Source organism: Prunus persica, chromosome G1, assembly GCF_000346465.2.
Source record: "Prunus persica cultivar Lovell chromosome G1, Prunus_persica_NCBIv2, whole genome shotgun sequence".
NCBI classification, from domain to species: domain Eukaryota; kingdom Viridiplantae; phylum Streptophyta; class Magnoliopsida; order Rosales; family Rosaceae; genus Prunus; species Prunus persica.
Window position 1 is genome coordinate 867,163 of NC_034009.1, and position 28,000 is coordinate 895,162.

Genomic DNA, 28,000 nt, shown 5'->3' on the forward strand with positions numbered 1-28,000 from the left:
AAATGTTGTGATTAGCCGAAGATAAGTTTCACACAGGCTTACCTTTGTGATAAATGTATTTGGTGATAAAGTAGAAAGACTTTTTTTGGACAGAGTAGAAAGACTCAATAGATAATTGTAGAGACGTGTGATGTGAGGTGAGGGGGGAGGGTGAGGTGTATAAATAGGAGCCTGAAGAAGTTCAAATTGTACACTCTCCATTTTCAGACTCAAAAGTGTTTTGATTTCTTACAAATGGACAATGGTGGGTGGGGCCCCAAAGTCACTCCCCACTCATTGTGGCCTTTTTATATATAATTTCTTGATTTGCCAAATAGTTAATGGCACCCACTAGTCTTTTGACAGGAGTTGGTTGTTGAAAAAGGGCGCGCCTCTTTTATTGTCAGTATCTTACACGTGGATGATGTCCATTTTTCTATTGAGATATTGGAGCTTTATCTTTTTAGGCCTATCCCTAAATTTATTTTGGTGAGGAGATTAAACAAATATCTTTTGTAATTTAGTATCATCCAGAGACGGTGTTCAGTTTAGTGAAAAAATGTCTTGATCATAAATTCATCTTCTTGTAGATTAGATTATTGTTTGTATATATTTTATTTATTTAAAAAAACTTAGATTCACACGTGTTCACATCTCCTTTTATGTTCCCTTTTTCATTTGAGTTCTCAGAAAAAAGAAAAAAAAAAAGGTAACGCCAACTAACTCAACTCACACTTGTTCCATCCATGCACATGCTTTATACTCTTTATCAGGAAAAAGGGAACCACACAAGGCAGAAAATTTAACACTTGGTGACACCCTTTGCTTTTGGAAATAATTATACTATCAATAAATAAAAATGTATTTAATATATATATTTTCCTTTTGGTGTTTGGGATGTTAAGTGAGTTTAGGTATTCCATAATTGTTGTGGGACCAATTAAAGAAAAAAATTGAGAAGATTTGGGGGTGGATTCTTTTTTGTAGTTGTACCCCATCTTCATCCAAAAAGATTAAAGAAAGGGAACTTATACATTCATACATCTATATCTCCCAATCCCATGCTGAGCGTGATGGAATAAGGAGACTGTAAGAATATTTCAACATTTCATCTTTGCACTTGATTGCCCTCTCTCTCTCTCTCTCCCTCTCTCTCTCTCTCTCTCTCTCTCTCTCTCTAGAAATAGAGAGAGAAAGTGACCTACAGAGGAAAGTCTAAAAGCCTGAATTTTAAAATTTAAAAAACAGATTACGTTATCACACCCAAAATTAGGTAATCACACACCGTACTGACCCCACTTCAACTATATAAAAATATGTGTAGTGTAATGCTGGAAAAATTCTTGGAATAGATAGTTGGACAACGTCACCCGTCCAACTACACACAAACGAGAGTGACCACATTATTTGGTTCCACATAGCCCCATGCTAGTCCCACTCAAATGTAGACGGTCCCCTTGTCTTTGTGGCCGAACAAATAACGTGATCTACTTGCTGGATTCAAGAATTTCTCGTATAATATTTAAATTATTTGTTAATTATCCTTTAATTAAAGTTATTTATTAAATGAAACTGCCTTACTTATTTTGTGTTCACAGAATTTGAACAATAAAGTTTATTATAAAAGTCATTAGAAGGTTCAAAGTAAAATGACAAGTTTGAAAGGGATATAGATAAGCAACTTTTAAAAGGTGTTGACGTAATATTCTGTTAAGAGACTCATGGAATCCCTAATTAATATTTAGTCAATATGTCAAACAACCTGAAATTTAATATTATATATATGAAGAAGAAGAAAAAAAATAGTTATGAGAGTGACGCCAATGTGGGGGTGATTAAAGATTCTCTAATACTCAAATAAACATATATAAAACATTTTCAATATATATAATTTGTTTTTTAATTTACAAAATGTCCAATTTTTTTGGTTGATAAATCGATAATTTACTACATAAATTTAAAGAGAGAATGTTCGAACTTGTGTGTAAAGGAACAGACACACTGCTCTAACTAACTACCCACATTTACTAAAGTGTGTTGAAATTTTTCAACAGCTTAGAATTTCATACAGTATGGTGTCTCAAATCCCCATTGGGTATTAGGGTTGTGTTTCAAATCCCCAACCCAAATATGTAGAGACAGTCAATCAAGTTTATTACCTCTGCTTGTACATAGGGTAGTTTGGTGATCAACAAATTGCTTTTCTTTTGTCTTTGCCCAGTCTACTTCTTTTTTTTCCTTGAACTGTTTTTCTACATATTTAAATTCTAAGTGTTAACTTATAAAAACTCTATTTAGTGTAATCGGCAAATCACATGACGTTTTGATGTGGTGCCTCAGTTTACACAATAATTTCTCTAAGTATATAACTAAGAACTACGTAGATAGGGATAGGGATATTAATTATTTGTCGAACTCAATCTTTGTCCTCAAACACGAGCAACACAACACCCATAACCACCAACCAGAAGCCCCTTGCCGCCATTTCGTCTGAGTTATGGGGGAAAGTTGACTTATTGTGTCTTCCTCCTCAACCACCAGCACAACTCATGATCAAGATCACATCGTTTATGCAGATGCTAGACAAACCGGATTCATGATGAAATCCTAGAAACAGAAAATCCATGGGATGAAGGTAGAAATCTTCAAATTTTTGGCCAATATAAACAAGTTGAATAGTATCAAAATTTCTCTCTGGGATTGAACTTGGCTCGGATTCGATCTTGTTCTGTCTACTTCTAGCTATACCTCAGCCTCTTCTCAATATGCCTAAGAAACACATGCAGGTCACGTTATCTAACTCAAGAGTGTATAGAATTCTCTACCAACTAGTAGCAAGTGGTTTCAAATGCTTCTCCTTTTATAACTCTCAAGTTCAATTGGTACAATCGATGTTCTAGATTATAATAATCTCATAAATTTATGAAACAAGATCTGGGTACATTGATTATATCATTACATTCATGACATTTGACTTCATTTGATCTCAGAGAATTAATGTACATTAAACCACTATTGAGGGGGGCATGGCATTGGTAGGTGCAATAAACCCTCAACCTGCAATGTGGTTTTATTATCAGAATCGTCTATCTTCTTAAGTCACATTTTAAAAGTCATCTCAACCAAATCAGATATCATTTAGACATGTAATTGTTATCAACTAGATAGACGAATATAGTATTTTAATCAAACATTAAACTATCACATTTTTAATTCAATGGACTATTTTCGCTGACCTTTTTTGCATTAACGATTCTTGGCAAATGATATCGAAAATAATCTTATATTCAATTATCAAACAACCCTGTATATTGAAAAAGACAATAAAAAATTTAGAATGAGAAAATACAAAGTTAAGGTTGAAAGCATTCCCCAACCGACGAACCTATATGTTAACAATATGTCATCACAAGGTTTCTATTGTTTTCATCTTCACACCTGTTAGACTTTTACACCCCAACATTCACGACTTTAATCATAGGGGCATGGAGTATGCAACATGCTTATTGGGTTATAGTTGCAGTTGCAGACATAGGAAATGGTGGGTTCCAACACATTTCAAAATTTGCAACCAGTTCCCTCCATCTCTCCATTGGTGTTTGCTGTTATTGGGGTCCATTTGGTCGTTTAATATACACATAAACCAAAAGCAACAATCTTGTCGGCATTTAATACTAACAAGTTTGGTAAAGGGGTAAGATTTCATCCCTACCCCAGTTACTAATTGTTCACTGAAACAAAATACTGATAAAATATATTAATTCGGGTTGGAAACTTGGAATGAATGCTTCATCTTTGACCCAAAATACTGATAAAATAACAAGGGGATGGGACCCAACCCAACTAGCTAGGGTTTGTTTATTCAAACTTAGATTAGATTATACATACAAGGATTGCTTGCATCCCCAAAGTCAATGGCTGGACCAGGGAATATAATTAAACTTTCCACTTTACAAATACTATTACATTTTTTTTAATATAAAAAATATTTATTTATTTGTAGCAAAGGGATAAGAGAGGGATTAAAATAAAGAATTTCAAACTCTATTCTTTCATTGCTGAGAAGGGAAGGGATTGAAATCTTGACTCATAATCTACATGAAAAATACATCCCTCCTCCACCACCGTCTGTTTGCTTTCCGGCCACAGAAATGAAAGGAAAGAGAGGTGGGGTCATGGGTGGGACCCAGAAAAATTGCAAAAAGATAATGCATTGCACAAAGAAATGTGCAAATAAACCGTGTAGATGTGTATCATGTATTTGTACGGAGACAGCAATGTTACAAAAATTAAGGTAATAAACAAGAAAAATCGCAGATACGGGTCCCGCCCAAAAGCCATGTCAGCAGTCATGTCAGCCTCGTCCGACAAACCTATGTCTCATTTCGTGTTCTTAATGCATAATATTAAGCTTAATTGCCATTAGATATTTTACGAAAATAAATAATAATAATAATAAAATTGCATCGTCAACAAGGAATATGGCCACATTTAATGTAACGCCGCCCCACCATGCACTTGTGGCCCCACTGACACCCGGACCCGGTTCTTTCTTTCTATTTACGGGGTTTACGTTGACAGCGACGTCGTTTCAGCATTCGGTCACTAACCCAAGTAGTAGGGCATGTGAGTGAGAGAGTACCCTTATGTCTATGGTAGTAGTTTGGTTGATGTGATGTGACCCTTGGTCGGCCAGGTCACTTTATTTTTATTTTTATTTTTTTGCTGGAAAATGTTGTTAATTTCTCCTAGGGTATTTCCGTAACTTCAAGGTGGAAAATTTCATTAGAAAGTTTTTAGCGCTTCTTTTTTATTGTTAGTACTTTGATTTCATACTTGTTGTCAATTCACAGCCACGTAGTCAAATTCTTAAACTTAACTTTTGTATGAAATTAATTAACCTTCACGGTCGATAGATAGGGCGATTGTAATAGGTCTAAAGAAACTCATACGTATTTAAAGTTTGAACTATCACAAATGTTAACTAGTAGAATTCTTTTTATTTTTTTATAAAAATTTTAAGATTGCATTCATAATTCAATCAACAAAGCCATTAATATAAATCAGCAACTTAAATAGCCTCTAAGGTTTTAAGTTTTATAAGAAAAAAAAGAATATATAAGGCTTTTAAAGCTTCTAAATATCACGTATAATTGAAGAAATTCTGGCATAAGCTTCTCAACTAAGATTACAAACTCAAAATAATTGAAAAGAGATAAAGCTTGAAAAAATCAAATTCAGTATACCTACTCGAATTCATTAAAAACGCTTAATTTACAAATAATTAATTATGTACGAAGTTCACTTTGAAATATTATACGCACTTGATAGGAAGGTGAAATGTGAAGTTTGCCTTGTCGCCTTAAAAAAAATTGAAGTTATTTAATACTTTATCCATGCAGTCGAGAATTGAGAAATGAATAAGAAATGAATGAAGGCATGAAAATGGTTAGATGACTAGTTGAGTTTGTATATTTGTATTATTCAAACAACGATACAATTATAATATTTTAAAAAACAAAAAGAATCATCCTCGCATTATAAATTTCGATATATTCGCATTGTTGGTTCAACTTTGGGAACCTAAAACAAATAATAAATAAACCAATAATAGTTGTATAATGCATTGTCAATAGGCCTTGATTAAAAAATTAGGGAAATCTAATAAATTACTCCTCTCTCTTCAATCAACCCCCAAAATCTGGTCAAATCCATGTTCTAAGATTTCATTCATTCATTTTCCCCCAAAAAAAATAAAATAAATCATTTTAGGCACCAATTACCCATTTCTTTGACCACCCAAATTTGTTCAACATGCCTAATTACAAATTAAAAAAGAAAAAGAAATTATGCATATTAAGAATAAGAAATTATTTTATTTTCTACACATGGATGGACTTGGTTATGCTGTCCAGGAGAATAATACATTGGATCTCCCACAGCCTACAGGTTTAATATTTGGTGCTTCCTCTGACAAAATTATCACCAAACCCTCTCTCTCTCTCTCTCTCTCTCTCTCTCTCTCTCTCTCTCTCCTTCCCCAAAGAACATTATGATTATTTAAAGAACCCAATTTAATATTCATGGCCAAGTGCAATAGATTATAGATTATGTGATATGGGTGTTACACCTGTGCTGTGGGTTGTATTTTAATCTACTTGTTGGCTAAGGAATCGAGTAGAAGGGCTAAAGATGAGAATCGAACCATGATCTTGGGAACGTGAACACAAACTTCAATACCAAAGCTGACTGGACTGCTTCTCATAATTTACTACTTGGAAATTTTATTTTATATAGGCTTTGTTCATTCATATTATAGTTCAAGCAATTATATCTTGAACTTAAAAAAGTGATGCTTTCATATATGAAAGTGTAACTCATCCAAATTTATATGATCTAGCTGATGTGGTGCCATTTTGAGTTTGGACTTTGTTTTTTGTAGTGGATTCAACAGGGATTATTGTGGAATAAATGGGGTGAAGTAAGTTATTTTTATATTTAAAGAATATGAAAGACTGAAATGTATAGAATCTCCAAGATGTAACCTTGTCTTGCATTGCAAAGAATAGTAAGATTTCCAATTTCTAAATTTCAACATTAGTTGACAATGGGGTGAAAAAACCCACCCTAAGTAATGACTCCCCCAAAAATTACACATAATAAACCTGCAACTTCTACAGTGCTCCATTAGATTCATGATCCTATACAAGCTTCTTCTAACAAGGAAATGCACAGAGCATTTTGGGGAGAGACCAATGATGACTTCCGAAACAGCTCTGTCTAGGAATTTCTATTGCTTCTACTTCTGAAAAACGGAGTAGGATAAAAGAACAAAAGAAAAAGGAAAAAGAAAGGACAGTACCGCCGTTTTAAGGGACATGGCGGAACATCATGCGACTGTGTGATGTTCTAAAAGGAAAAAGAGAGAAGAGCAGTACCGCCATTTTAAGGGACATGGCAAAACATCATGCAGCTGTGTAATGCTTTACGACTTCTTTGTCAACAAAGCAAGCTCCTTTTCCTGCTGTTTCTTCAGATACCTCTGAGCAGTTGCATTCACAATCTTGACAAAGAAGTTGAATAGCATAAGCCAGACCAGAGTGTTCCAAATTGATGCAAAAGAGAAATCCCACGTTTTCACCTGGCAAGGATTTTAAATTAGACAAATTGAAATAAATCAAGCACCTGACATCAATCAACACCATAAGAAGTTAGAAGTCCATTTACAACAAGGATGCCTTATCAACAGTTGAGTTACCTTGATATTTGAGGATACAGAAGAAGCTGTGAGATATTTTTCTTTTGCCGCATCAATTTTGGCAATGAGGTTAGGCAGGACAGCAGCAAAACCAGGAATGAGACTGAAAACCCAAATCAATTCATTCTCTATCCAATTAAGAAGTTGATTGTTGCAAACTGAGATGATGAAGACCGTCTGCATAAAAAGAAAATAAACAAACAAAAACCACGAATCAGAAGCAAATAGGGAACATTTGGACAAGCCGAAACAAAAAATATAATCAAAATATCTTATTCGAAGTAAGAGGTCTAAGAACAGCTTCGCATAAATGGAACCAAAACATGGTCAAAACTGTGTAAGAAAAGGAACTTAACAAACCTGTAGATGAGTTTTAATAATTGCCTTTCCAATCACTGTTGCAAGGAAAAATTTCCAGAATGGAATACCAAATTGTCCACACATAATGCCAGCCAGGTCAAAAAGAGGATTTGGCACCTGAAAACTATCCCAGTTAACTGGCAGGTTACAATGAAAATAGTACTGCACGCAATTTTGAGATGAGCATAACAGTTGTTGCATTCTAAGATCAAACTAGAATTTCAACAGTACAAATATACTTGAGCACCAACTTTAATTAAAAGTTAGATTTAGAAGAGAAATGATGATTCATGCAACTACTGGATGGTAATAGAAATCCAAATCTCATTAATCTGTTAGCATACAACATGACACACACACACATGAATATTTGTGTAATATTACAGAAGAAATACCAATTATCTGTAATGAAGAGGAAACAATAGAAATCATATAGCAAAGAATAAAAGGTCACTCCGATGAAACAAAAAGGTATATTTTATGAAAGGCACTCTAGTAATGAAGAAGAAAGATGTTCAAACTAACCGAAGCAAGCACTAAGATCGTAAAGAAGTTAAACTGTTGTGAGTGTGATAGAAGCCAGCGTTTGACTCGGTTTAGATGAGTAGCTATGAATCCTGTTCCTTCATCTGAGGGGGCATCCAATTCTTCCATGCCATCCACTTTGTCGCCAGATAAGCTTGCTACATGAAGCAGTGAACCAAAAGCAGACCAGAATTAGATGCATAAATCACATAGATCATTGGATGAATAGTGTCCTCCATCCCTTCAGTCCATTTTGCCTGTATGACATCCTAGTACATGCAAAATGGATCTTCATCCAGTTTTCATTTAAAAAAACCTTAGCATAGAAATCTTGGTTGTAGGACAGTTTATCAACCTACAACTTGTTCTGCTTACCTGCTCTTGAGATAAAATATGGAGGAAGCTCTCCAATTGCAGTCCCAACACCCCATAAAATAGCCTCTAGCTGGACCTGAGGTAATATGCTGCTAAGTGGAACCCGCAAACCATGTAATGACGGAAACAATGGGGGCCCAAATTCAGAGCAGTTTTTCCCAAGCCACGAAGGACCTCTTTTTAGCTGTATTGTATCATAGGGAGCACTTTTTAAATCAACTCGACCACACTGCATCGCCTTTAAAGTAAAGAAGGCAATATGAGGACCCAGATATAGGACAAACGTGTGCAAACCAGATCCTGAAGGAAAAATAAGCAAAAGAAGACAATATTATGCTTCCATTCTATATCAGGGAGGTTACATCAATTTATACAAGGAAAGATGTTGCTGAGCATTTAAAAATAGATACAGAAGAGATGCTCTTTCTTGTTCCATACTTTTTCCATGTTTTAATTGCTTGCACCATCAGAAAGCCTGATACAAAAACAATGATTCATAATTTTCATATTGCTTACCAAGACCAATTGATGATGCAACTCCAAGTGCCACCCACCATAGCCCGAACTGGAAATATTTGAGAAGTTCCTCAACATGCTGCAGAATCATTCCATCAACTTTTAGCATTTAAACAAAACAAATGATATTAAATGCCAACACCAGTAAGAAACATCACAGTTAACCATCAGAAGGCTATGAATAAAATGTGCCTGGGCATTAACATCCTCACCACACAAAGTAATGAGCTTTAAGATTTTTCACAGCCTTTAAATATTTTTAAAATATTTGAATACTTAAAATAAAAAAAATAAAAAATAAATAAAAAAAAGCATCAGTTTTGTGAAGTGATGCTATGAATAAAATGTTAAAAATCATTTAGTTAACAAAATTGGAGGTAGAGATTTGATGTTGGTTCATAAAAATAAGTATCCTTCAAGTAAGAAAGGGTTTGGTTAACGGTTAACCCTAGATTCGCATCCTATTAGGAAGCAAAATAATTTCCATTAAATAAACAACCCTAAAAGAAATGAACATAATTTCAGCCAGAAAGATCTTTGGGGTCCATCTTAAGAACATAGCATCTTATCAAATATGATATCACTAATATAATCTACACATAAAAATACCTTCTCATGAGGGCCATCAATGGTCACTAGAAGAATTCCAAGTGACGCTACGACAGTACTCAAAAGCATAAGCCAACCACCTTTTGCCAACAGATATGATATTGAACGCTTCACATATTGAACTACAGCCAAAATGAAAAACTTCAATGTTCTGAAGGGTTGTGTTGTTAGTGTCAAGTTTTCTAGTTCCTCTTGATGCTTCTCACTGAGCCCTGAAACCATATGCAATTTTATCAGCGAAAAGTATTTAAGATGGAAAGGACCTTTCAGCTTCCTTTAGAGAGTGACGATGGAGAGTTGATTTCTTTTTCTTTCTAATCGTATTTACTACTAATCTCAGATAATATTGAAGCTTTTTTTACAAAGCGTGCAAAATAGTGTTTATCAGAATGAAGTTATATATTCTCTACAAAATGAAAGTTTCAAAATTTATGAGAAAGAGAGATAGCAACTGTAACATTAACAAGTGGTGCAAGTATACAAGTTGAATGACCATGTCTATATCTCCAAGATGGATGCTTTTTAACTGAAAGATCACAGAAAAACATGTACCAAACAATTTCGCTTATCTAAACTAAAACGAACATTTGTATCCTATGTTTTCATCGTCCTACTAAACTAAACTAAACACACTCTCAAAATCCGTTGTCCATAGCCAATAGAATTGCAGTCTGTCAAGCATGACTGCACAAGAAAACGAGCAATACCCAACCCAATTCGTGATAAGCATCAAAAGCATTCTCATTGTTTTGAATCCAGTACCTGCATAGCTTAGGAAATTAATCTACATAGTTCAGATCCTATTTCGCCTAATAGAAGTGTTTGCTTGAGGCCCTATTGGCCTATAATGTTCTACTTCATTGTTCTATATGGAAACCACTAAATGAATTTTTCTATCACTTAACCCCCACCTCCATTAATAAACCAAAAATTCTGCTTTCCTCCGAAAACTTTGAGACCTAAGTTCAATTCATTTAAGTTTTGAATGAATGAAAACTCAAAAAATCAATAAACATGAACTTCAGACTTAAAACGAATTCTGGGTTCTCCAATTACAGATTCAGAAATTCCAGCATAGAACGAAAAAGCATAATGAATGAGAAAATTAGAGAAATTGAATAACTTGCCTGAGATCGAAATTTCCGTGCGCTGAGAGGACGAAGGTGGTGACGAAGAAGAAGAATTTGCTTGTTTACGGGACCCCATTAGAGGAGGCTCACATGACACAATCAAAAGCTCCCTCTTTTATTCATGAATAATATGAAATTTTCATATATGTTAATCTTCCTTCTTTTATTTTACAAAAAAATAAAAAAGGGTTGTAAGAGAACAAGAGATTGGAGTGAACCCAGTGGTTGAAAGTCTGAAACTGGATCAAACAGTTGAATCAAAATTTCAGATCTAAAAGACCCAAAAATAGAGAGAGATGGAGAAACCAAACATCCCCAGAAGTTTGCGTGAAGTGGAGCTTTTATATCTTATTTCATATATGAGTCTCCGACTCCACCACCATAGAGACCAAAATGTGCGCGTGTTATTTGGTTTGTGAAAATATACAACTTTTTATATATTTATTTTTCATCAACGACAATAATATATACAACTTATTACACTTCTTATTACTATCCTTTTTGTTTTCTTCATTAGCAAAAAAGTTTCTTTTTCTTCTTCAGTTTGCTAATTAATAAGGATGTATCCTTCAAATTGGTGAATAAAAGTTTATTTCTTTTGCCTTTTCTTTGTTAACTAATTTAGGGAATGCACCCGTATCATGAAAAGATTGGCCGTAAAATGCTTTTGCCTCAGTTCATATATTCAAATTAGTTTTTTTTAGTATTTCAATCCAACTAAAATAAGTGTGTAGAATTTAACTTGACTTTTAGTTAGTAATGACATCCCTACATTACAATGATCTTTCAACAACATCAGCAAAAGCTTCTTTTATGATGTGATCTTTCAATGTCACTAGAATGATTTTGTTTCCTTTATTAGCAACATCGACTTTGAAAATTAATAATATATATATTTTTATTTCACAATAGTTACCCTAAAACTATATTTTTCATCTTTTTTTTTCTGTTCTTTTAAACTTGTAGTTCACTATTCATTTTTTAATTTGCACTCTCTAATCTCAACTGTGTTGAAGAAGTCTCACGTCGAAAACTTAACTAAATAAATTTCAACATATAATGAATAGTTCCACTACTAATATTACCAAAGCCTTTTGTGATAAAACCTCACATCTGCTTGGCTTTGTAGGTGTTTAAGTTGAGAACAACATCGGCGTTGCTAATAGTGGGCCGCTGGCCCGTCTCTTTGAAATTTAACTAATTTAACTAAGCACGTAGTGCTTACGATTTGTAATTTTTTCTTCTAATTTTCTCTATATCTTAAACTATAGATTAATACATGACATATCATTTCTCTCTTAATCTTTGTTTTATTTTGTAATATTCCACTATAAAATTATTTCCAACAGTCAAAGACCAACTTCTGTATCAAGGTCGGAGTGACATAAATAAATGGCACAAGAGAATATCAAGACATGCATTATGCATACGTTTACAGATTACTTGTATATTAGCCATTTCAAGCCAAAAGGCAAAATAAATAATAAAAAGAAGGTTGGCTGTTTCCATTCTATGATAATATGACTCAATAAAAACATTCCATAATTATGTTGCAATTGCCTATTTTGTTTATTTATTTATAGCTATAACTTTATTTGCCGTGCCTTTCGGTGAAGGTGAGAACCAACTTACTGAAAGGTCATTTCACCCATTTTTAGAGCCACACCATCTACCATGTTTTTTTTTGGCTAAATTTTTGTTAACGAAATAAATGTATACTCCTTTTCTTCTTTTTTTTGCTAAAAAAGAATTGTACCATGATTTAGAAAGTCATTGCATTTGTTATTTCTGACTTGAAAGTTAAAACAACTGAATGGCCAATTGTTTCTTATAAAAAAAAAACTACAAAGGTCACAGAAAGGTCCACGATTCGAGTTCTAGTATTCGTGTAATGTGTGTGAATTTAGTATATTATCGTTCATCTTAATACAAAAAGTCTCTCAAAAAAAAAACAAAAAAGAAGTAGTCAATTTTTGATATCGGTATGGATTTAGTTCTGTGAATTGAGTGGTAATATCGCATATGGTCTTGTATAAAGGACAAGCATTGCGTGTACGCTTAGGCACTTTGTAGCTTTAGAAGCAAGGGATAAAGATGCTTGTCCATGGGAATATCCCATTTTGTTATATGCTACATACATATACCTATTTATGTTGTTCCTTCTTCTAACATGTTAATCATATCATGCTAGTTGTGCACGCAAAAGCACATATGCTAATTATTTTTTTATGCTATTAATTAGCATATTCCGTATTTCAGTATCATACAATAATTTTTCATATAAATTTCTTTTTTATTTGGGTTGTAAGGCAACATCCGATACGGTTAAAAAAAATTATAATTTTGTGAGTTAAAACCAGTGAATAAATCAGGCTTTGGTATTCTTTTATTGATCACCACATGCCTTTCCCTCTTGGTATTCTGTAGGTGAAGCTTAAAGAAAGGTCAAAGAAATGGCGTTATAGAAAGAGAGAGATTTAGGGCAATAACAAAATTGCAGTCCCTATGGTATGCTACATACTTTATAATCTTCATGTATCTTTGACTTAAAATAATCCAGTTGTTAGGTTGTGATGTGATGACATAAATTATGAATAAACTCCAATCGAAAACTAGGGTCAGCTTACAAGTCAAGTTCCACATTTCTTTTGGTCAACAAATCAAAAGGAGATGAGTAATTTATTATGAATATTTGGATTCACGTGATAAGTGTTTCTTCTTTTCTTTTTTGGTTTTGTTTTATAGTGATTATTTTAAGATTAACAAAGGCACCAAATCGAATTGTTGTTCTTTCTGTATGGGTCAAGCAAATGTGATGTCCAGGCCTAATCTTTGGCAAGCCTACTTCTTTGCGGGCCTCAACTTAGTGTGTGCTTTGAGTACAAAGGCCTAGCTCAGCCCATTTAACTTTGGGATTGTTCATCAGAGTGTGTATTTTATTAGTTGGGGAATTAATGTTTTTGCCTAATTGTTTAAATATTATTGAGAGCAACTCTACCTATTTCCCAATTTGTTTTGTGTTAGATGCTCATAGAGACATATCAATAGAATTCTCCTTTATAAAAAATTTGTGCGCGTTGTTCAGCCTTACCTACTTTCATCTCTTTTGCAATGTTACGTTTCACCCACATGAATGTAAGGATGATACATATTTATGATTAGTTTGATACTTTAATCTCATTATGGTATGGTGGTGGTAGTGTGACTTTCTTTAATGCACATCTTGTCAGCTCTTCAAACATAAGTAAAACGTTGTCATCGACCTAAAATTGTTTAATCATAAGAGTGACGATTGATAACAATACCAAGTTTTTGTTTGAGACAAAAGCGATAAAAGGATAACCACAAAGTGGGGACAACAATGATGAAGAGAATTAGGCAAGCATATAATTAATGTTAATGGCGCAAGATTAAATAAATACTCATGTAATGTTGGTTTATGATGTTTAATATGAGCTCGGTGATCATAGCATTCTAGGGAATATGTTAAATTCCAATGAGAAAATTCTCTCTCTTTTCTTTTTCTTCCTTTTTTTCCCTTCCTTTGAGGGGCATGTGGTGAGGTGAGGGTGAGGCCGGTGCTTTCTCTTTCGGTCGGAGGAGATGAGGGGCAAAATTTGATTGGTTTTCAGGTTTCTTCATTTTTGTTACTTTGCATTTGATTCCTTCCTTCCATGGCCAACAAGAAAAGGAGGGAACAAAACAACTCCACGGAGGCAAGTTATTGTTGTTGACAATAATCACATTTGCTAACTTCATAGTCACATTTGGTATATACGTTACATTTTGACTATGTAATTTTATTTTAAATATTTGGTCAATTACGTTGACAAGATGAAAATTGGTTAATAAAGTTCATAATATAATTATATATATTATTGCTTACATTATCGACAAGACAACTGGTAGGTAGAAGGATAAACAGTTAATTCAAAATTATATAAGAAGTTATCAAAATCTTGAAAATGAAAAAACTCCCTAAACTTCAGCCAAAAACTATTGAATTTTATTCATGCATCCGTCTTCATGAAAGGTGCATGAAGCTGTATGAACACATGTACAAGATATACCATAATACCGTAGTATTCTTTAATTTCTAAAATGAAAAAAAGATGAGTTGTGAAATTATAAGCATATAAGTCAAAGATTAATAATTGATATGTCTACGCTTGGTTTAAGGAGAATAATCAATCAACAAATTATGCTCGATTGTCAAGAAAATAATATTTTTGATTTTCAAGGATTGAAATTTTTTATTTATAAACGAATAAAGAAGGGAATGCAACAAGAGAACTTTTCAAAAACAGAGATTAAGCCGCTTGATTATGAAAATCCACAAATTCGCTCAATTTGTAAAAGTATGAAAATCTCTGGTCCGTTCCATGATAGTGTGACAGTAAATTGAAAGTGGACTAGGGACGACAAGAAGTGACCATTTTGGCCAACAGTATCTAAAAGAGAGAGAGAGAGAGAGAGAGAGAGAGAAAAATAATAATAAAATTTGGTCATTGCCCTTTTGTGGGGTCGCACCTAATTAACATATCATGGGACCAGACATGACGAATTTCAAGCATAACATTACATTTTGGTAAGTTTTGTATCTGAGTTGATAGATGATTATTACTTTTACTGCTCAACCAAAAGACAGGATGCTTTTAACTCCACGTGATGTAACTGGTACAATTGATCCTCACTTGTCACTTTGTTTCTAAATTCAATATATATGTGTCAAAAAAAAGGTACAACATCTTTTAAAGACACAACAATCCCTATATCTGTGTCTTTGCAATTTCAGAATGCCTAAACTGACCACGTAGTTGATTACAGGATCGCTGATATGAGCCGGAAAGACTCTAATGAGGAATTATGATGAGAGAGTTATTATTGAACGACCAGATTAAACCCCTCAACACGCCCCCTCATATCAATGCCTAAACATTTGTTGACAGCCCACATCCCATATAATATCATTAAATTGAAAAATTAACAACCCTTTTTAAGAGTAATAAATTTAATTAGTATATAATATAGACCGTAGTACAAGACCCCTGGGAAGCATCCATCGATCGACAGGGCATCATCAATCAAAGAAAGAAAAAAATAATTATAGTTTTTGCAAGTCCAACGGGACATGTCAGACCTAAATCAACGATTAGTGTCAATGTTAATGTGAACTAAAATAATTCACAAGTTCATTAAATCTATTCTGACCAAAAAGAAAATACATTAAATATACCAACATGCATATATTGTATTACCAAAGAAACAAAAATCAAATACGTTTTACAATTATATGTACTGATTAAAAAAATTTTTTATAGCGAATTGGGTTTGCCAAGAGCGAATCTTGTTCTTTGATTATCTATTAATAAAGAGATAAAGTTTGAAAATTCCATCAGGACCCCACTATTAGTTGTCACTTCCAAGTCAAAATTGCAGAGAATTATTAACAACCATTAGAAACACAATGAAAACAGAGAGCACCAATACAAAAATTTGCTCACATTCTCATCATCTTCCTCAAATTTGGCTTTATATATACCATTAATAATCATGTTAAGCATTGAGTATCTCAATTGGTAGTTGCAGATCTTCTTCAACTGCTGAGGGCTCTCATGGGGAAAGTGATGGAAGCATTTTGTTTGAAGAACAAAGAGAAGCTAAATAATAACAACATGGTGGTGAGTGGAAGAGGAAGCAGTAAAATCAGAGGAGAAGTAGTGTTGATGAAGAAGAATGTAATGGACTTCACTGATATCAGAGCCTCATTCACTGATAGAATCTTTGAGCTCTTGGGCAAAGGTGTTTCCATGCAACTCATCAGTAACAACCAGCCTGAACCTGCAGGTAGCTTCTCTAACATTTGCTAAACTTCTTTTGTTCAAGTTTTTGCAACAACCCATGACTTCAATTTTGACAAAGGTTCAAAAAATGTTTATTGATTATTTGCAGAAAATGGGTTAATATCAAGAGGGAGGCTTGGAAAGGCAGCATACCTGGAGAAATGGGTTACAACCATTACATCAACGACGGCGGGAGAAACTACTTTCACCATTTCCATGGACTGGGAAAACTCCATGGGAGTTCCTGAAGCTTTGCTGGTTAAAAACCATCACCACAGCCAATTCTACCTCAAGACAATCACATTAGAAAACGTTCCGGAGCACGGTCGACTCCATTTCGTCTGCAATTCCTGGGTATACCCGGCACGGTATTACAAGTATAATCGAATATTTTTCCCCAACAAGGTAATTTCAGTTTGATTTACATAAATTCCATAAGATAACATGTATCTGGGAGAGATTGTCCTTTTTATTTTATTTTATTTTAAATTTAATTTTTTTTATAAAATGTTGAAGTTCATGCAGCATGCTTTGTCAGTCTTTGATTAAAAAAAAAACAAGGCTTTGATCTCTTTCATAACATGATGAATTGGTTTTAGCATCATATCTTATCCGACCCATGTGGTGAGATGTGCTATGATTGTTTCTTTCGAGCGTACTTATTGGAAGCTAAAACTTACTTTATCTGGAAAAATCGAAAGATCAGTATATGATTAACTTTTTAATGTGGAAAAGTCATTCTCTAATTTACTTTTCCAGCTAGATTTGCACTTGCATTAGAAAGTCTATTCATTATTGGATTGGCTTCATATTTCTTTAATTGTAGAGTTTTCTTCTGTGTATATAAAAACATGGTAACTTATGATGTGCGTGTGGTTATATTCAATGGCTTTTTCTATGGGGCCATAATTCCACAATTTCAAAAAGTTACAGCAAATTTGGTCTCTCCCTCTTCTTCATTGAAATGCAGAAACGAGACTTACGCTAACGTTTTGCTATAATTGGGTTAAGGAACTTATGTGAATGCACTAACAGAAAACTTCATGTTTTTGTGTTAGGCCTACCTGCCATCAAAAACACCTGGGCTATTACTCCCTTACAGGGAAGAAGAACTCAAGAATCTAAGGGGGAGTGGATCACGCAAGCTGAAGGAGTGGGACAGAGTGTATGACTATGCTACCTACAATGATCTGGGCAGTCCAGACGACGGTCCAGAACATGCACGCCCTATACTTGGTGGATCGCAGTGTCCATATCCAAGAAGAGGAAAAACCGGGCGAAAACCAACTAAGACTGGTTAGGAACATAAATAGAATATGAACAGAGACTGTTTATGATTGAATGGTTCTCATATATCTTAAAACATTCATAATGAATGACCAATTTGTCTTTATGCTTGTAACAGACCCCGATTCTGAGAGCAGACTGGCACTACTAGATCTAAACATCTATGTTCCAAGAGATGAGCGGTTTAGCCATGTTAAGTTTTCAGACTTTATTGCCTATTTCCTGAAATCCCTGGCTCAGGTATTGCTTCCAGAGCTCAGATCTTTGTGTGATAAAACTATCAATGAGTTTGACACCTTTGAGGATGTATTTAATCTGTATGATGGATGTATCGAGCTACCAAATGGGCCAACACTGAAGAAAATACGGGACTGCATCCCTTGGGAGCTGTTTAAGGAACTAGTTCGCTCAGATGGCGAGCGATTTCTCAAGTTCCCATTGCCTGATGTGATTAATAGTATGTAAAAGTCTTTACCCCTATGACTTGGTTTCAGATAAGCTAAATTCTTAGATTTTTAAACATGTTTATACACTAAACTACGAAGGTTTCATGATATAATTGCAGAGGATAGATCTGCATGGAGGACAGATGAAGAGTTTGCAAGAGAAATGTTGGCAGGGGTGAGTCCGGTTAACATTGCCTGCCTCCAAGTAAGATACAAGTTTCACTAACTCATTTGACTATCATAATCATACAGCTATGTTAAGTTGTTCGATACATCATTGAAATTCTATCGGCAGGAATTTCCCCCGACCAGCAAGCTAAAACCTGATGTATACGGGAATCAGAACAGTTCAATAAGAGAAGAGCACATAGAAAAGAACATGGATGACCTCACTGTTGAACAAGTACTAATCATGCTCAACTTTCTTGCAGTCTTCCATTGCGGGTTAAACCATAATAATCCAATATTTATTAAATTCATGTAACATAAGTAATCATTTCTGCCCTTTTTTGCACAGGCGATGCAATGGAACAGGCTATTCATATTAGATCATCATGATGCATTAATGCCATACCTGAGGCGAATAAACTCAACCAACACAAAGACCTATGCCACCAGAACTCTCCTCTTCCTGAAAGAAGACGGGACATTGAAGCCTCTGGCAATTGAGTTAAGCTTACCACATCCACAAGGCGACCATCACGGTGCTGATAGCAAAGTTTTCACTCCAGCACCAAAAGGCAGTAAACGCATTGAGGATTCGGTGTGGCAGCTTGCCAAAGCTTACGTTGCTGTAAATGATTCTGGCTATCATCAGCTTATCAGCCACTGGTATGAAGCCTAACAAAGAAAGTGCCGTATTGTAGCATCAGGTATCAGCTTGGTTCTAGTTTACAAGCTTCTAATTTATTTGCAGGTTAAACACCCATGCTGTAATAGAGCCATTTGTGATTGCAACAAATAGACAGTTGAGTGTGCTTCACCCAATACATAAGCTCTTGCAACCCCACTTCCGGGACACGATGAACATAAATGCCCTAGCAAGGCACATCCTCATCAATGCTGGTGGGGTGCTTGAGAGAACAGTCTTCCCAGCTAAATTCTCCATGGAAATGTCATCCGCCATTTATGAAAACTGGGTATTCACTGAGCAGGCATTACCTGCTGACTTGCTCAAGAGGTGAGCCAGAAAGCCTGAATTCAAATTAATAGATTTCAACTTCTATCAAACTGAATTTCTTTCCACTTCTGTTTGATTTCAGAGGAATGGCAGTTCCAGACCCAAATGGCCTTCAGGGCTTAAGACTTGTGATTGAGGATTACCCGTTTGCTGTTGATGGGCTAGAAATATGGTCCGCTATTGAAACTTGGGTTACTGAATATTGCTCTTGCTACTACAAAACAGACGACGAGGTCCACAGTGATACTGAACTCAAGTCATGGTGGACAGAGCTCCGCAATGAAGGCCATGGCGACAAGAAGGATGAGCCATGGTGGCCTGAGATGAAAACAAGAGACGAACTTATCCAATCATGTACCATAATCATATGGGTGGCTTCTGCCCTCCATGCAGCTGTTAATTTTGGGCAATATCCTTATGCTGGCTTCCTCCCTAACCGCCCAACTGTAAGCCGCCGTTTCATGCCCGAGGCAGGCACTGATGAATACGCTGAGCTTGAGTCAAACCCTGACTTAGCCTTCCTCAAAACAATTACATCCCAATTCAACACTCTCCTCGGTATATCTCTGATAGAGATTCTATCCCGACACTCAACTGATGAGGTTTATCTTGGGCAAACAGATAATCCTGAGTGGATTTCGGATGATAAGCCCCGAGCAGCATTTAAGAAATTCGGAGACACACTGATGGAAATTGAAAAGAGAATTGACGAAAGGAACAATGATGAGAAATACAAGAACAGAGTTGGGCCTGTTAAGGTGCCTTATACATTGCTGTATCCTAGCACCTCGGACACAAAGAGAGAGGGTGGACTCACTGGGAGAGGAATTCCCAACAGTGTCTCTATATGAACTTTTTGATCTGCATACTACTAGATGGATGGATATTTTTGAAGCAGTTATAATTATTCTAGTGTGAAATGGTCGTGCAACTAGAGTGAAAGAGTACCAGATAGGATTTTTGTACCTGTCATATTTTTTCTTTATCATAATCTTCTACCAAAGTGGTTGTGCAGATTGTATATACTATCTTAGTGGTATGAATGAATTGGTGTTGTGCATGTGTGAATTATATCTCATTCTCAGAACACAAAAACCTGAGTTTTTACTCGTATTAATTTGCCTACAGAAGAGAAGACGAATCGTTCGAATCAAAAACCTGAAAAGATGCTTGTCTGCTACATTGCCTGTCAGTCTGGAGCTATATCTGCACCATTTTCTGTTGCCAAAACAGTATCTGCATATTTGCATAGAACGAGCTTAGATTCAGTGTAACAACAAGCAAGCAATTATGAGAGATAAAATGAGAGAGAGAACTTACTCAATCTGCAAAGTAAATTGCACAACATTGAAGAAGATTTTGCAGTCTCGACTCTTTACCCTCTCCTGTGACTCACTGATTGGTTGCATGTACCACGTGTAACCTTCTTGACTTGCCATATGGCTTACCCTTTTTCTTGCACCAACAAGGATGATGGTGTTGCTGAAGAAGACAATTATGCGCGAGTGCCATAGCTTTTTCTTTGGGCAGATGCAATTGCTATATCAATAGGGAAAATAGTAGCCTTTTGGGGGAATTGTGAATTTGTGGTGGCTTCTTGTGATTAGGGGTGGGCACGGTTCGGTTTGGACCGGTTTTTGCCTCAAATTAGAACCGATTCGATACTATTCATCCGGTTTGGTTTGGTTCGGTTTTAATAAAAAAAATTTCAAAAACTGTCCGGTTCGGTTTGAACCGATTTCGGTCCGGTTCCGGTTCCGGTTCGGTTTTGAACCGGATTATAAAAATTATTTTTTTAAATTATTTTTTAATACAATTCTCAACTGAAATATTATTTTTTTACTTGAAAATTAACAAATTATTCAATTTCATATAAAAAAATAAATATTAAAGTGAGAAAAGAGAGATATTTTGACATTGAACTTGGATAAATATTAAGTTTTTTTAGTGAAATTAAAAATATAGCATTAAATATAAATATATATTGAAATTATATATATTGTTAGTTTCACCGGTTCGGTTCGGCCCGGTTCGGTTTTTGAAGACATGGAACCGGATCCGGAACCGGTCCAAACAGGTCCGGTTCGGTTTTTGACCGGTTTTTGACTTTTTGGTCAACTCGGTTTTTTTTCGGTTTGGTTCGGTGCGGTTTGGTTTGGATTTCCGGTTCGCCGGTTTGAGTGCCCACCCCTACTTGTGACCTAGTGGGTATGAGTTGGCCCAGTTAGAGGTGGTCAAAATCCGAAGCCCATTTCTTATTTAAAATTGTGACGGATCTTATGATCAAAATCTAAATAACTTAGTTTTTATTGTTATTTTAAGTTTATTAAATTGAATATGAAATTCGAACAAAAAAACAACTCATAATTTAGTTAAAAGTCAGAAATTTAAAAGGAAAAATTGACAATTCCTTTGTTTGACAACTTAAGCGTGGAATTTATTAAATGACGCGTGGAAAAAATTGTGAAAATTGGGGCATAAAATTCCCTAGTTTAATTTCTATCAAAATATGTGTCATTTCACAATTTTCATGGTGCCATTTATAAAATTTCGTTATTTACAAATTCAACATACATAAATCCAAACACTAAAATCTTCAATTGTCATAAATTAAAATAATAGAATCTGAATTCCGTCATTTTAAAATTATATGTAATTTTCAATTACTTCATCCAAACGGAGAGTAATTGTTTTCCCATCTTTCAAAATATGAAAGATCGCAACAGTTTATTAGTCTACTTTATTAAGAAAAGTCTTGAGTTCAAATCTTATAAAATTATTAATATAATAAAACAAGAGCAAATAATTGATCAAAATCGAACTAATATGTAATTAAATTTTTTTAAAAATAAAATAAATATAAATGATAGTCTAAATTACTTTCTCACACACATTAATAAGGTATCATGGGAGTTCGAACTTGAGACCACTAATGTATAAATAAATGTCATTTTTCATTGGATTAGATGATATAACATGTATATATTTATTAAAACTATATGTACTGACTAGCACACAACATTGATTACCATAGGTCATGTCACATATGTAACAACACATCCAAATAAACTCATTTCAAACAAAATATGAATATCGGGATCATTTTAAGACCAAATAAAAAATTGAAAAGTCATAGGACAAAATAGAAATCCCAATTTAGCTTCTCCCAAAGGATTTTACAAGATGACCAGAAATAAGATATGCAAAGAAGCATAGAAGAAACAAAAGAGATGAAAATGAGGCACAGGTAGGTCAGCCAACGTATCAGAATCACAGATCCTAATTGGTCCAACCAATATCACCTTATCCAAACCCAAATCCTCACCACCCACATCAAATCCTTCAAACTCTACCCCAACCAAAATCCTCCATAACCCCATAAACCAAAACAAAAATTATACCACCACAACTCTCTCTCTCTCTCTCTCTCTCTCTCTCTCTCTCTCTCTCTCTCTCTCTCTCTCTCTCTCATGGCCATGGCAACACAAGCCACCCTCTTCACCCCAACCCCCTCAGCCCCAAAGACCAGCGTTGAGCGCTCCACTGTCCCATGGAAGCAATCAGTGTCCTCCTCCTTCATGGCCCCAAAGCCACTCAAGCTCTCCTCCACCACAAGAACCATGAGGATCAATGCAGCAGCAGAAGAGAAAACTGTGGCGCCACCAAAGGAGGCTCCAGTGGGCTTCACCCCACCAGAACTCGACCCAACAACCCCATCACCAATCTTTGGTGGCAGCACAGGAGGGCTGTTGAGGAAAGCCCAGGAAGAAGAGTTCTATGTGATCACATGGGAGTCTCCAAAGGAGCAGATTTTTGAGATGCCAACTGGAGGAGCAGCCATTATGAGGGAGGGTCCTAATTTGCTGAAACTGGCCAGGAAAGAGCAGTGCTTGGCTCTTGGGACAAGGCTGAGGTCAAAGTACAAGATCAAGTACCAGTTTTACAGGGTGTTCCCTAATGGGGAGGTTCAATATTTGCACCCAAAGGATGGAGTTTACCCTGAGAAGGTGAACCCAGGGCGCCAAGGGGTTGGCCAGAACTTCAGGTCTATTGGGAAGAATGTGAACCCAATTGAGGTCAAGTTCACTGGCAAGCAAGTTTATGACATATAATATGTGATTTGTGTGTATTTTTAATTGTATTTACGATCTTGATGACTATGTGAGTATAATTTGTGTTTCTTGTAATTTGATTTCATTAAAATGCAATTTCAGAAACATGATTTGGGTTAATGTTTTTTTTGTTTAGTTTTGTACATGTCATATATATATATATATTAATTGCCATAGATTATTAGGTAGATAACATCACTGCATGAAAATTACTAAATCAAATATATACACAAATGATGATAGGAATGTTGTAGATTGGCAAACCCGTCAGCCGCCAATTTAAAAGCTTGACTCAATATTTCTGAATCTCCTTATATTTACACCTTTTACAATTGTAATCTAACTATATCCAATGAAGAGCTTGTGTTTGGAAAAAAAAATAAAAATGAAGAGCTTGTCGAATGGCTAACACCTCAACTTGCAAGACTAGACACATTTCTATAGGAAATGAGCCAGCTAAAATTGCATTTTCCGAATGGTTTCTGATTAAGAAACATGTAACAGCAGCCTCACCATCAATAATATTATTAATAGATTCATCAAAATTAAAATTAGCCGATGGGTTCCCTCCATATTCAATATAATTCTTGTATTTACATTGTTTCAATTAGCTTCATATATAAAAGTAACTTTAAAATGGCACTTTTATGTCAATGTGGTATAGGTCAGTTGGTGAGGGTAGTGAGCCAATCCCCTAAGTTCAAATCCCTCTATGAAATCACTGATATGCAAGTCAAGGCCATTCTCTATTGAGCTAGACCATGTTGGCATATTTAATACACATTTAGTTTAGTAATTTAATACTAACAATTAAGGTTAGGCAAAATCGAGTTGAGTTGGGTTGGTTCCGCTACTCAACCTGAGTTATTAAGTTGGGCAGCTCAACATGTAAATGGGCCTAATTTACCAACTCAACTCGCTAAAATTCGAGTTAAGTTGGTTAGTTAGGCATGTCGTGTTGGACCCAATTCATGTTTAAATAAACTTTTGGTCTTACATAATTTCTTTTTTTAAAGGCCAGGGGCTCAACGAGAGATCACATAAGCCCATTGGGTTGAACAAAAATCAAAGTTTATATATGTTTTCATAGAAAATAATCCTTTTACAAATTAACAAGAGAAAAAAAATCATTTTTATACCTAGCAACCAACAATAATTTTTACTTATTTTAGTTGTTCTAGCAACCAACAATATATGATGTGATAGACCCAAATAATATAATGTGACAGCAACATTCCCAAATCCGTGATTTATATAATATGAATTTATTCATGGATTAGTATCCAAATAATAATATACCTTTCATCAAACAATAACAATAATAATATAATGTCTCTAGAACTTAATTTAAATCAAGATGACAAGTTCGATGTTGCGAGTCTATCAGCTAGATACCCTCCTTTTGAGGCAACACAAAAGTTAAAGGAAAGCTTACATTAAACCATATGAATAGAATAAAAAAAAACTTATAAAATTAACGATCAAATCAGCAACATTCTTATTTTAAAATTGAAAATTTTTCAATAACAAAAGCAAGGAAGCATCACTTTCTTTGCTTAAAATAACACTATTATTTATTGGTACATTGCATAGATATACTTTTTAGATTTGGGAATTTATACTTTTGGGATAAGCTCCCATATGCACAACCCATACCCATACATATTAACATATTATGCACATATTATGCAATATTGACATAATTAAGAAAAATATGTACATATACAGTGGGCCCAACCCAAACTTCAAAGCCCAAACCCAACACGAGCCAGCCAGCAAGCAAAAACATCTGGATGGTGGAAAGGTGAGTCAACTCGGTCAAGCTCCAACAGCTGTGGTTGTGAGAATGGAATCGACCTCAATGTCGCTTCTGGTGCGGCTGATCCTTTTGTTACTACCACCATCTTTTCCGCCTACCCATACTTCTGAAACTGCTTGTGCCAGGTTGTTCACGTTCTCTAACACGTAATCTGCTTCATTGCTTTTCACGGTTTTTCCAACCTTCATTCCAAAAGATGATGTGAATTAGCACCAAATTGACCATTTTAACACAACCTTGCATTGCAAGTTAGGTGGATTTTTATTCTATTCAATGAAGTATTTTTAGTAACGACACCGTCTCATGATAAGGACGATGACTGATTGACTGTATCAAAATTATATCATGTGTGACAACTCAAACGTATTATTTTAAGTAATATTCGAGTTAAAACTATCTAAAATCATTTTTACTTTCCCACCCCACTTTAGCTCTTTATTCCGGGCAAGAAACCACTTCAATGGTGGCTGGCGCAATTACATGTAGACTATTAGGCGCTGGTATGATACACTCTTTCAAAATAATGTACAAATATTTACAAGAGTAACAAAATTTAAAAATCAGTTAATTACCAAAACGGTGCGTAGACCCACGGCTTTCCCGGCAGCGACGTTACGGATATTGTCATCGAGAAACAGCTGCAACACGAAAAAAGACAAAAACGCGTCGTCAAATCAAAATCAAATCTTTCGACCAAAAAAAAAAATCAAAATCAAATCTTTCAACTTCACAGTTCATACCTCCCCCGCCTAAAAACCAATTAAACTAATCACAACTAACTCCAAATTGACAACCGAATGAGAAATCATAGCGTGCTTCGTGGCCTTACCGTACGACGAGGATCCACCTCGGCGACCCGGAGCGCTATCTCCATGGCCTCCATGGACGGCTTCAGAACCACCGGAAACTCGTTAGGCCGAGTCGAACTCGGCAGGTTCGGGTTCATCGTCTCGAAGCATATGATCTGCTCGAAGCAGTCTCTCACTCCCAGACGATCCAACGCCTTCACCGCGTGTTTCCTATCCGAATTCGTAAATATCTGCAACAAATTCAAATTAATCAATTAGTTTCTTTTTCTTTAATTAAAATTTTGTTTTTTGTGATTTTGGCGCTTACGATTTTTCTCTGTGCGATGCTACGGAGGAGGTTTCGGAGTTGAGGATCGGGCTTGATCCGATCGTACGGCAACCTTCCGTGCACGACACTGTGGTAATCGTCGGCGTCGATGTCGTAGCCTAACGCCTACAACACAAAAGCAAGCAACAAAAAATTAATTTTTGAAAAATGAAAGAGGGAAATAAATTATTTTGCGGTTAAAAAAAAACACATTTTAAAAGAAAATAATGATGATGAATTATTACACGTAAGCCGGCGAGGGTGCTGCCGTAGCTTTTGAAAAGCTCAACTCGAAGACTGGAGGCTTTGCTCTCCGGGAACCCGCATTTCTCAACTAGAAAATCTGCATTTCAAAATACAAATTAATTTAATCTTGAATAAAAAAAATTATTCATTGTTAAGTTTTGTGTTTTGAAGAAAGTGAATGTTTGATTTCTCGCACCATCGATGTTCGTCTTGCAAGCTTCACCTAATCCAGTGTTGGAAGGGTACAGAGTGTCGTCCAAATCTGTACAAAATTAAGCAAATTAAGCGACAATTAATCGATCATATCATCCAAGATTTAATTATGAGCTTGAGAATGAGTTAAGGATTCTGGAATTGTGCGAGAGAGCTGCGAGTACCGAAGATGAGGCAATCGAAAGGAGAAGAAGAATCGCGAACAGAGGAACTGCAGGAATCCATGTCAGGCTCAGAGAGAGAAAGAGAGAGACGGAAAGAAGAGCTGAGAGCTGTAACCGAATTTCGAAGACAAAGAGAGCGAAGAAGAAGAAGATTGGGGGCCTTTGTGAAAAACGTGAAATGCAATGTGACAAAGGGGAGGGCGTGGAAAATGAGGACAGGTGAGGCATTTATATACGCATATGGGGAGGGAGATGGGGGGCCAAGGACACGTGGAGAGTAGTGATAGGATAAGTTTATTTATGTATTTACCCGATGAAATACAATAATAATATGGACGTGGATAGAAAGATGAGATAGGCTAAAGATTGTTGCTGACTAAGACCAAGAGAGAGAGAGAGACAAACTCACTTATCATTATGCATTACCGCGGTACATCCGTGGGCCTACACGTCGAGCCCAAATGATGTCCCTCCCAACACACCAGGTAGCAATTTTTGTGGACGAAACTACACTCACTCGTTTTCTGAGACAAATGTTTTTCACGTTTTGATAATCTGATTAAAATTGATTTGATCATAATTTAATTCAAAGATTTTTCTTTTATTTTATACAAGCGGTAGTTTATATTATTCTAAATTAATCTAATTGGCAAAGAGGAAAACTCGAACTTGAATATAAAGAGATTGAACTTACTACATTAACTAATTGACTTAACACACGCTTACAGTTCAAAGAATTCTGGTGTGTGAAAGTGGAACTTTAATTAAAGTACGTAGAAGGGCATTTTAGTAACTTCAGAATAACACTGCATACGTGTCCAT

At 35.4% G+C, this 28,000-nt stretch overlaps 4 protein-coding genes and 1 long non-coding RNA gene across 6 annotated transcripts; 2 read left to right on the top strand and 3 right to left on the bottom strand.

Moving 5' to 3' along the window:
- LOC18791866 (vacuole membrane protein KMS1) lies at window positions 6,503-11,151 on the bottom strand. 2 transcript variants are annotated; one of them, XM_020568993.1, is made up of 9 exons: window positions 10,750-11,151; window positions 9,623-9,834; window positions 9,014-9,092; window positions 8,498-8,797; window positions 8,123-8,280; window positions 7,598-7,714; window positions 7,238-7,414; window positions 6,918-7,120; window positions 6,503-6,784 (listed from the first exon to the last, which is right to left on the bottom strand). In XM_020568993.1, the coding sequence occupies exons 1-8, from the start codon at window positions 10,826-10,828 to the stop codon at window positions 6,965-6,967; spliced, it is 1,278 nt and encodes a 425-aa protein (XP_020424582.1). In that variant the 5' UTR covers window positions 10,829-11,151; the 3' UTR covers window positions 6,503-6,784; window positions 6,918-6,964. The 2 variants fall into 2 exon arrangements, with proteins under 2 accessions (XP_020424582.1, XP_007222446.1); XM_007222384.2 differs by having other exon boundaries at window positions 6,503-7,120.
- On the top strand, window positions 16,200-20,575 carry LOC18788938 (linoleate 9S-lipoxygenase 5, chloroplastic). The gene is made up of 9 exons (XM_007225246.2): window positions 16,200-16,599; window positions 16,705-17,000; window positions 17,654-17,891; window positions 18,001-18,339; window positions 18,448-18,533; window positions 18,624-18,731; window positions 18,846-19,159; window positions 19,245-19,508; window positions 19,591-20,575. Exons 1-9 carry the CDS (start codon window positions 16,368-16,370, stop codon window positions 20,357-20,359), a joined length of 2,646 nt encoding a protein of 881 aa, XP_007225308.1. The 5' UTR covers window positions 16,200-16,367; the 3' UTR covers window positions 20,360-20,575.
- Window positions 20,490-21,091, bottom strand: LOC109946431. The gene is made up of 2 exons (XR_002269574.1): window positions 20,829-21,091; window positions 20,490-20,744 (listed from the first exon to the last, which is right to left on the bottom strand). It is a non-coding gene; the product is annotated as an uncharacterized LOC109946431 (long non-coding RNA).
- Window positions 22,906-23,740, top strand: LOC18791706 (photosystem I reaction center subunit II, chloroplastic). The gene has a single exon (XM_020555095.1). The coding sequence runs from the start codon at window positions 22,979-22,981 to the stop codon at window positions 23,618-23,620; it is 642 nt and encodes a 213-aa protein (XP_020410684.1). The 5' UTR covers window positions 22,906-22,978; the 3' UTR covers window positions 23,621-23,740.
- Window positions 25,095-27,398, bottom strand: LOC18792984. Its single transcript, XM_007227421.2, has 7 exons — window positions 27,179-27,398; window positions 26,998-27,063; window positions 26,801-26,898; window positions 26,556-26,681; window positions 26,269-26,478; window positions 26,012-26,077; window positions 25,095-25,621 (listed from the first exon to the last, which is right to left on the bottom strand). Exons 1-7 carry the CDS (start codon window positions 27,237-27,239, stop codon window positions 25,439-25,441), a joined length of 810 nt encoding a protein of 269 aa, XP_007227483.1. The 5' UTR covers window positions 27,240-27,398; the 3' UTR covers window positions 25,095-25,438.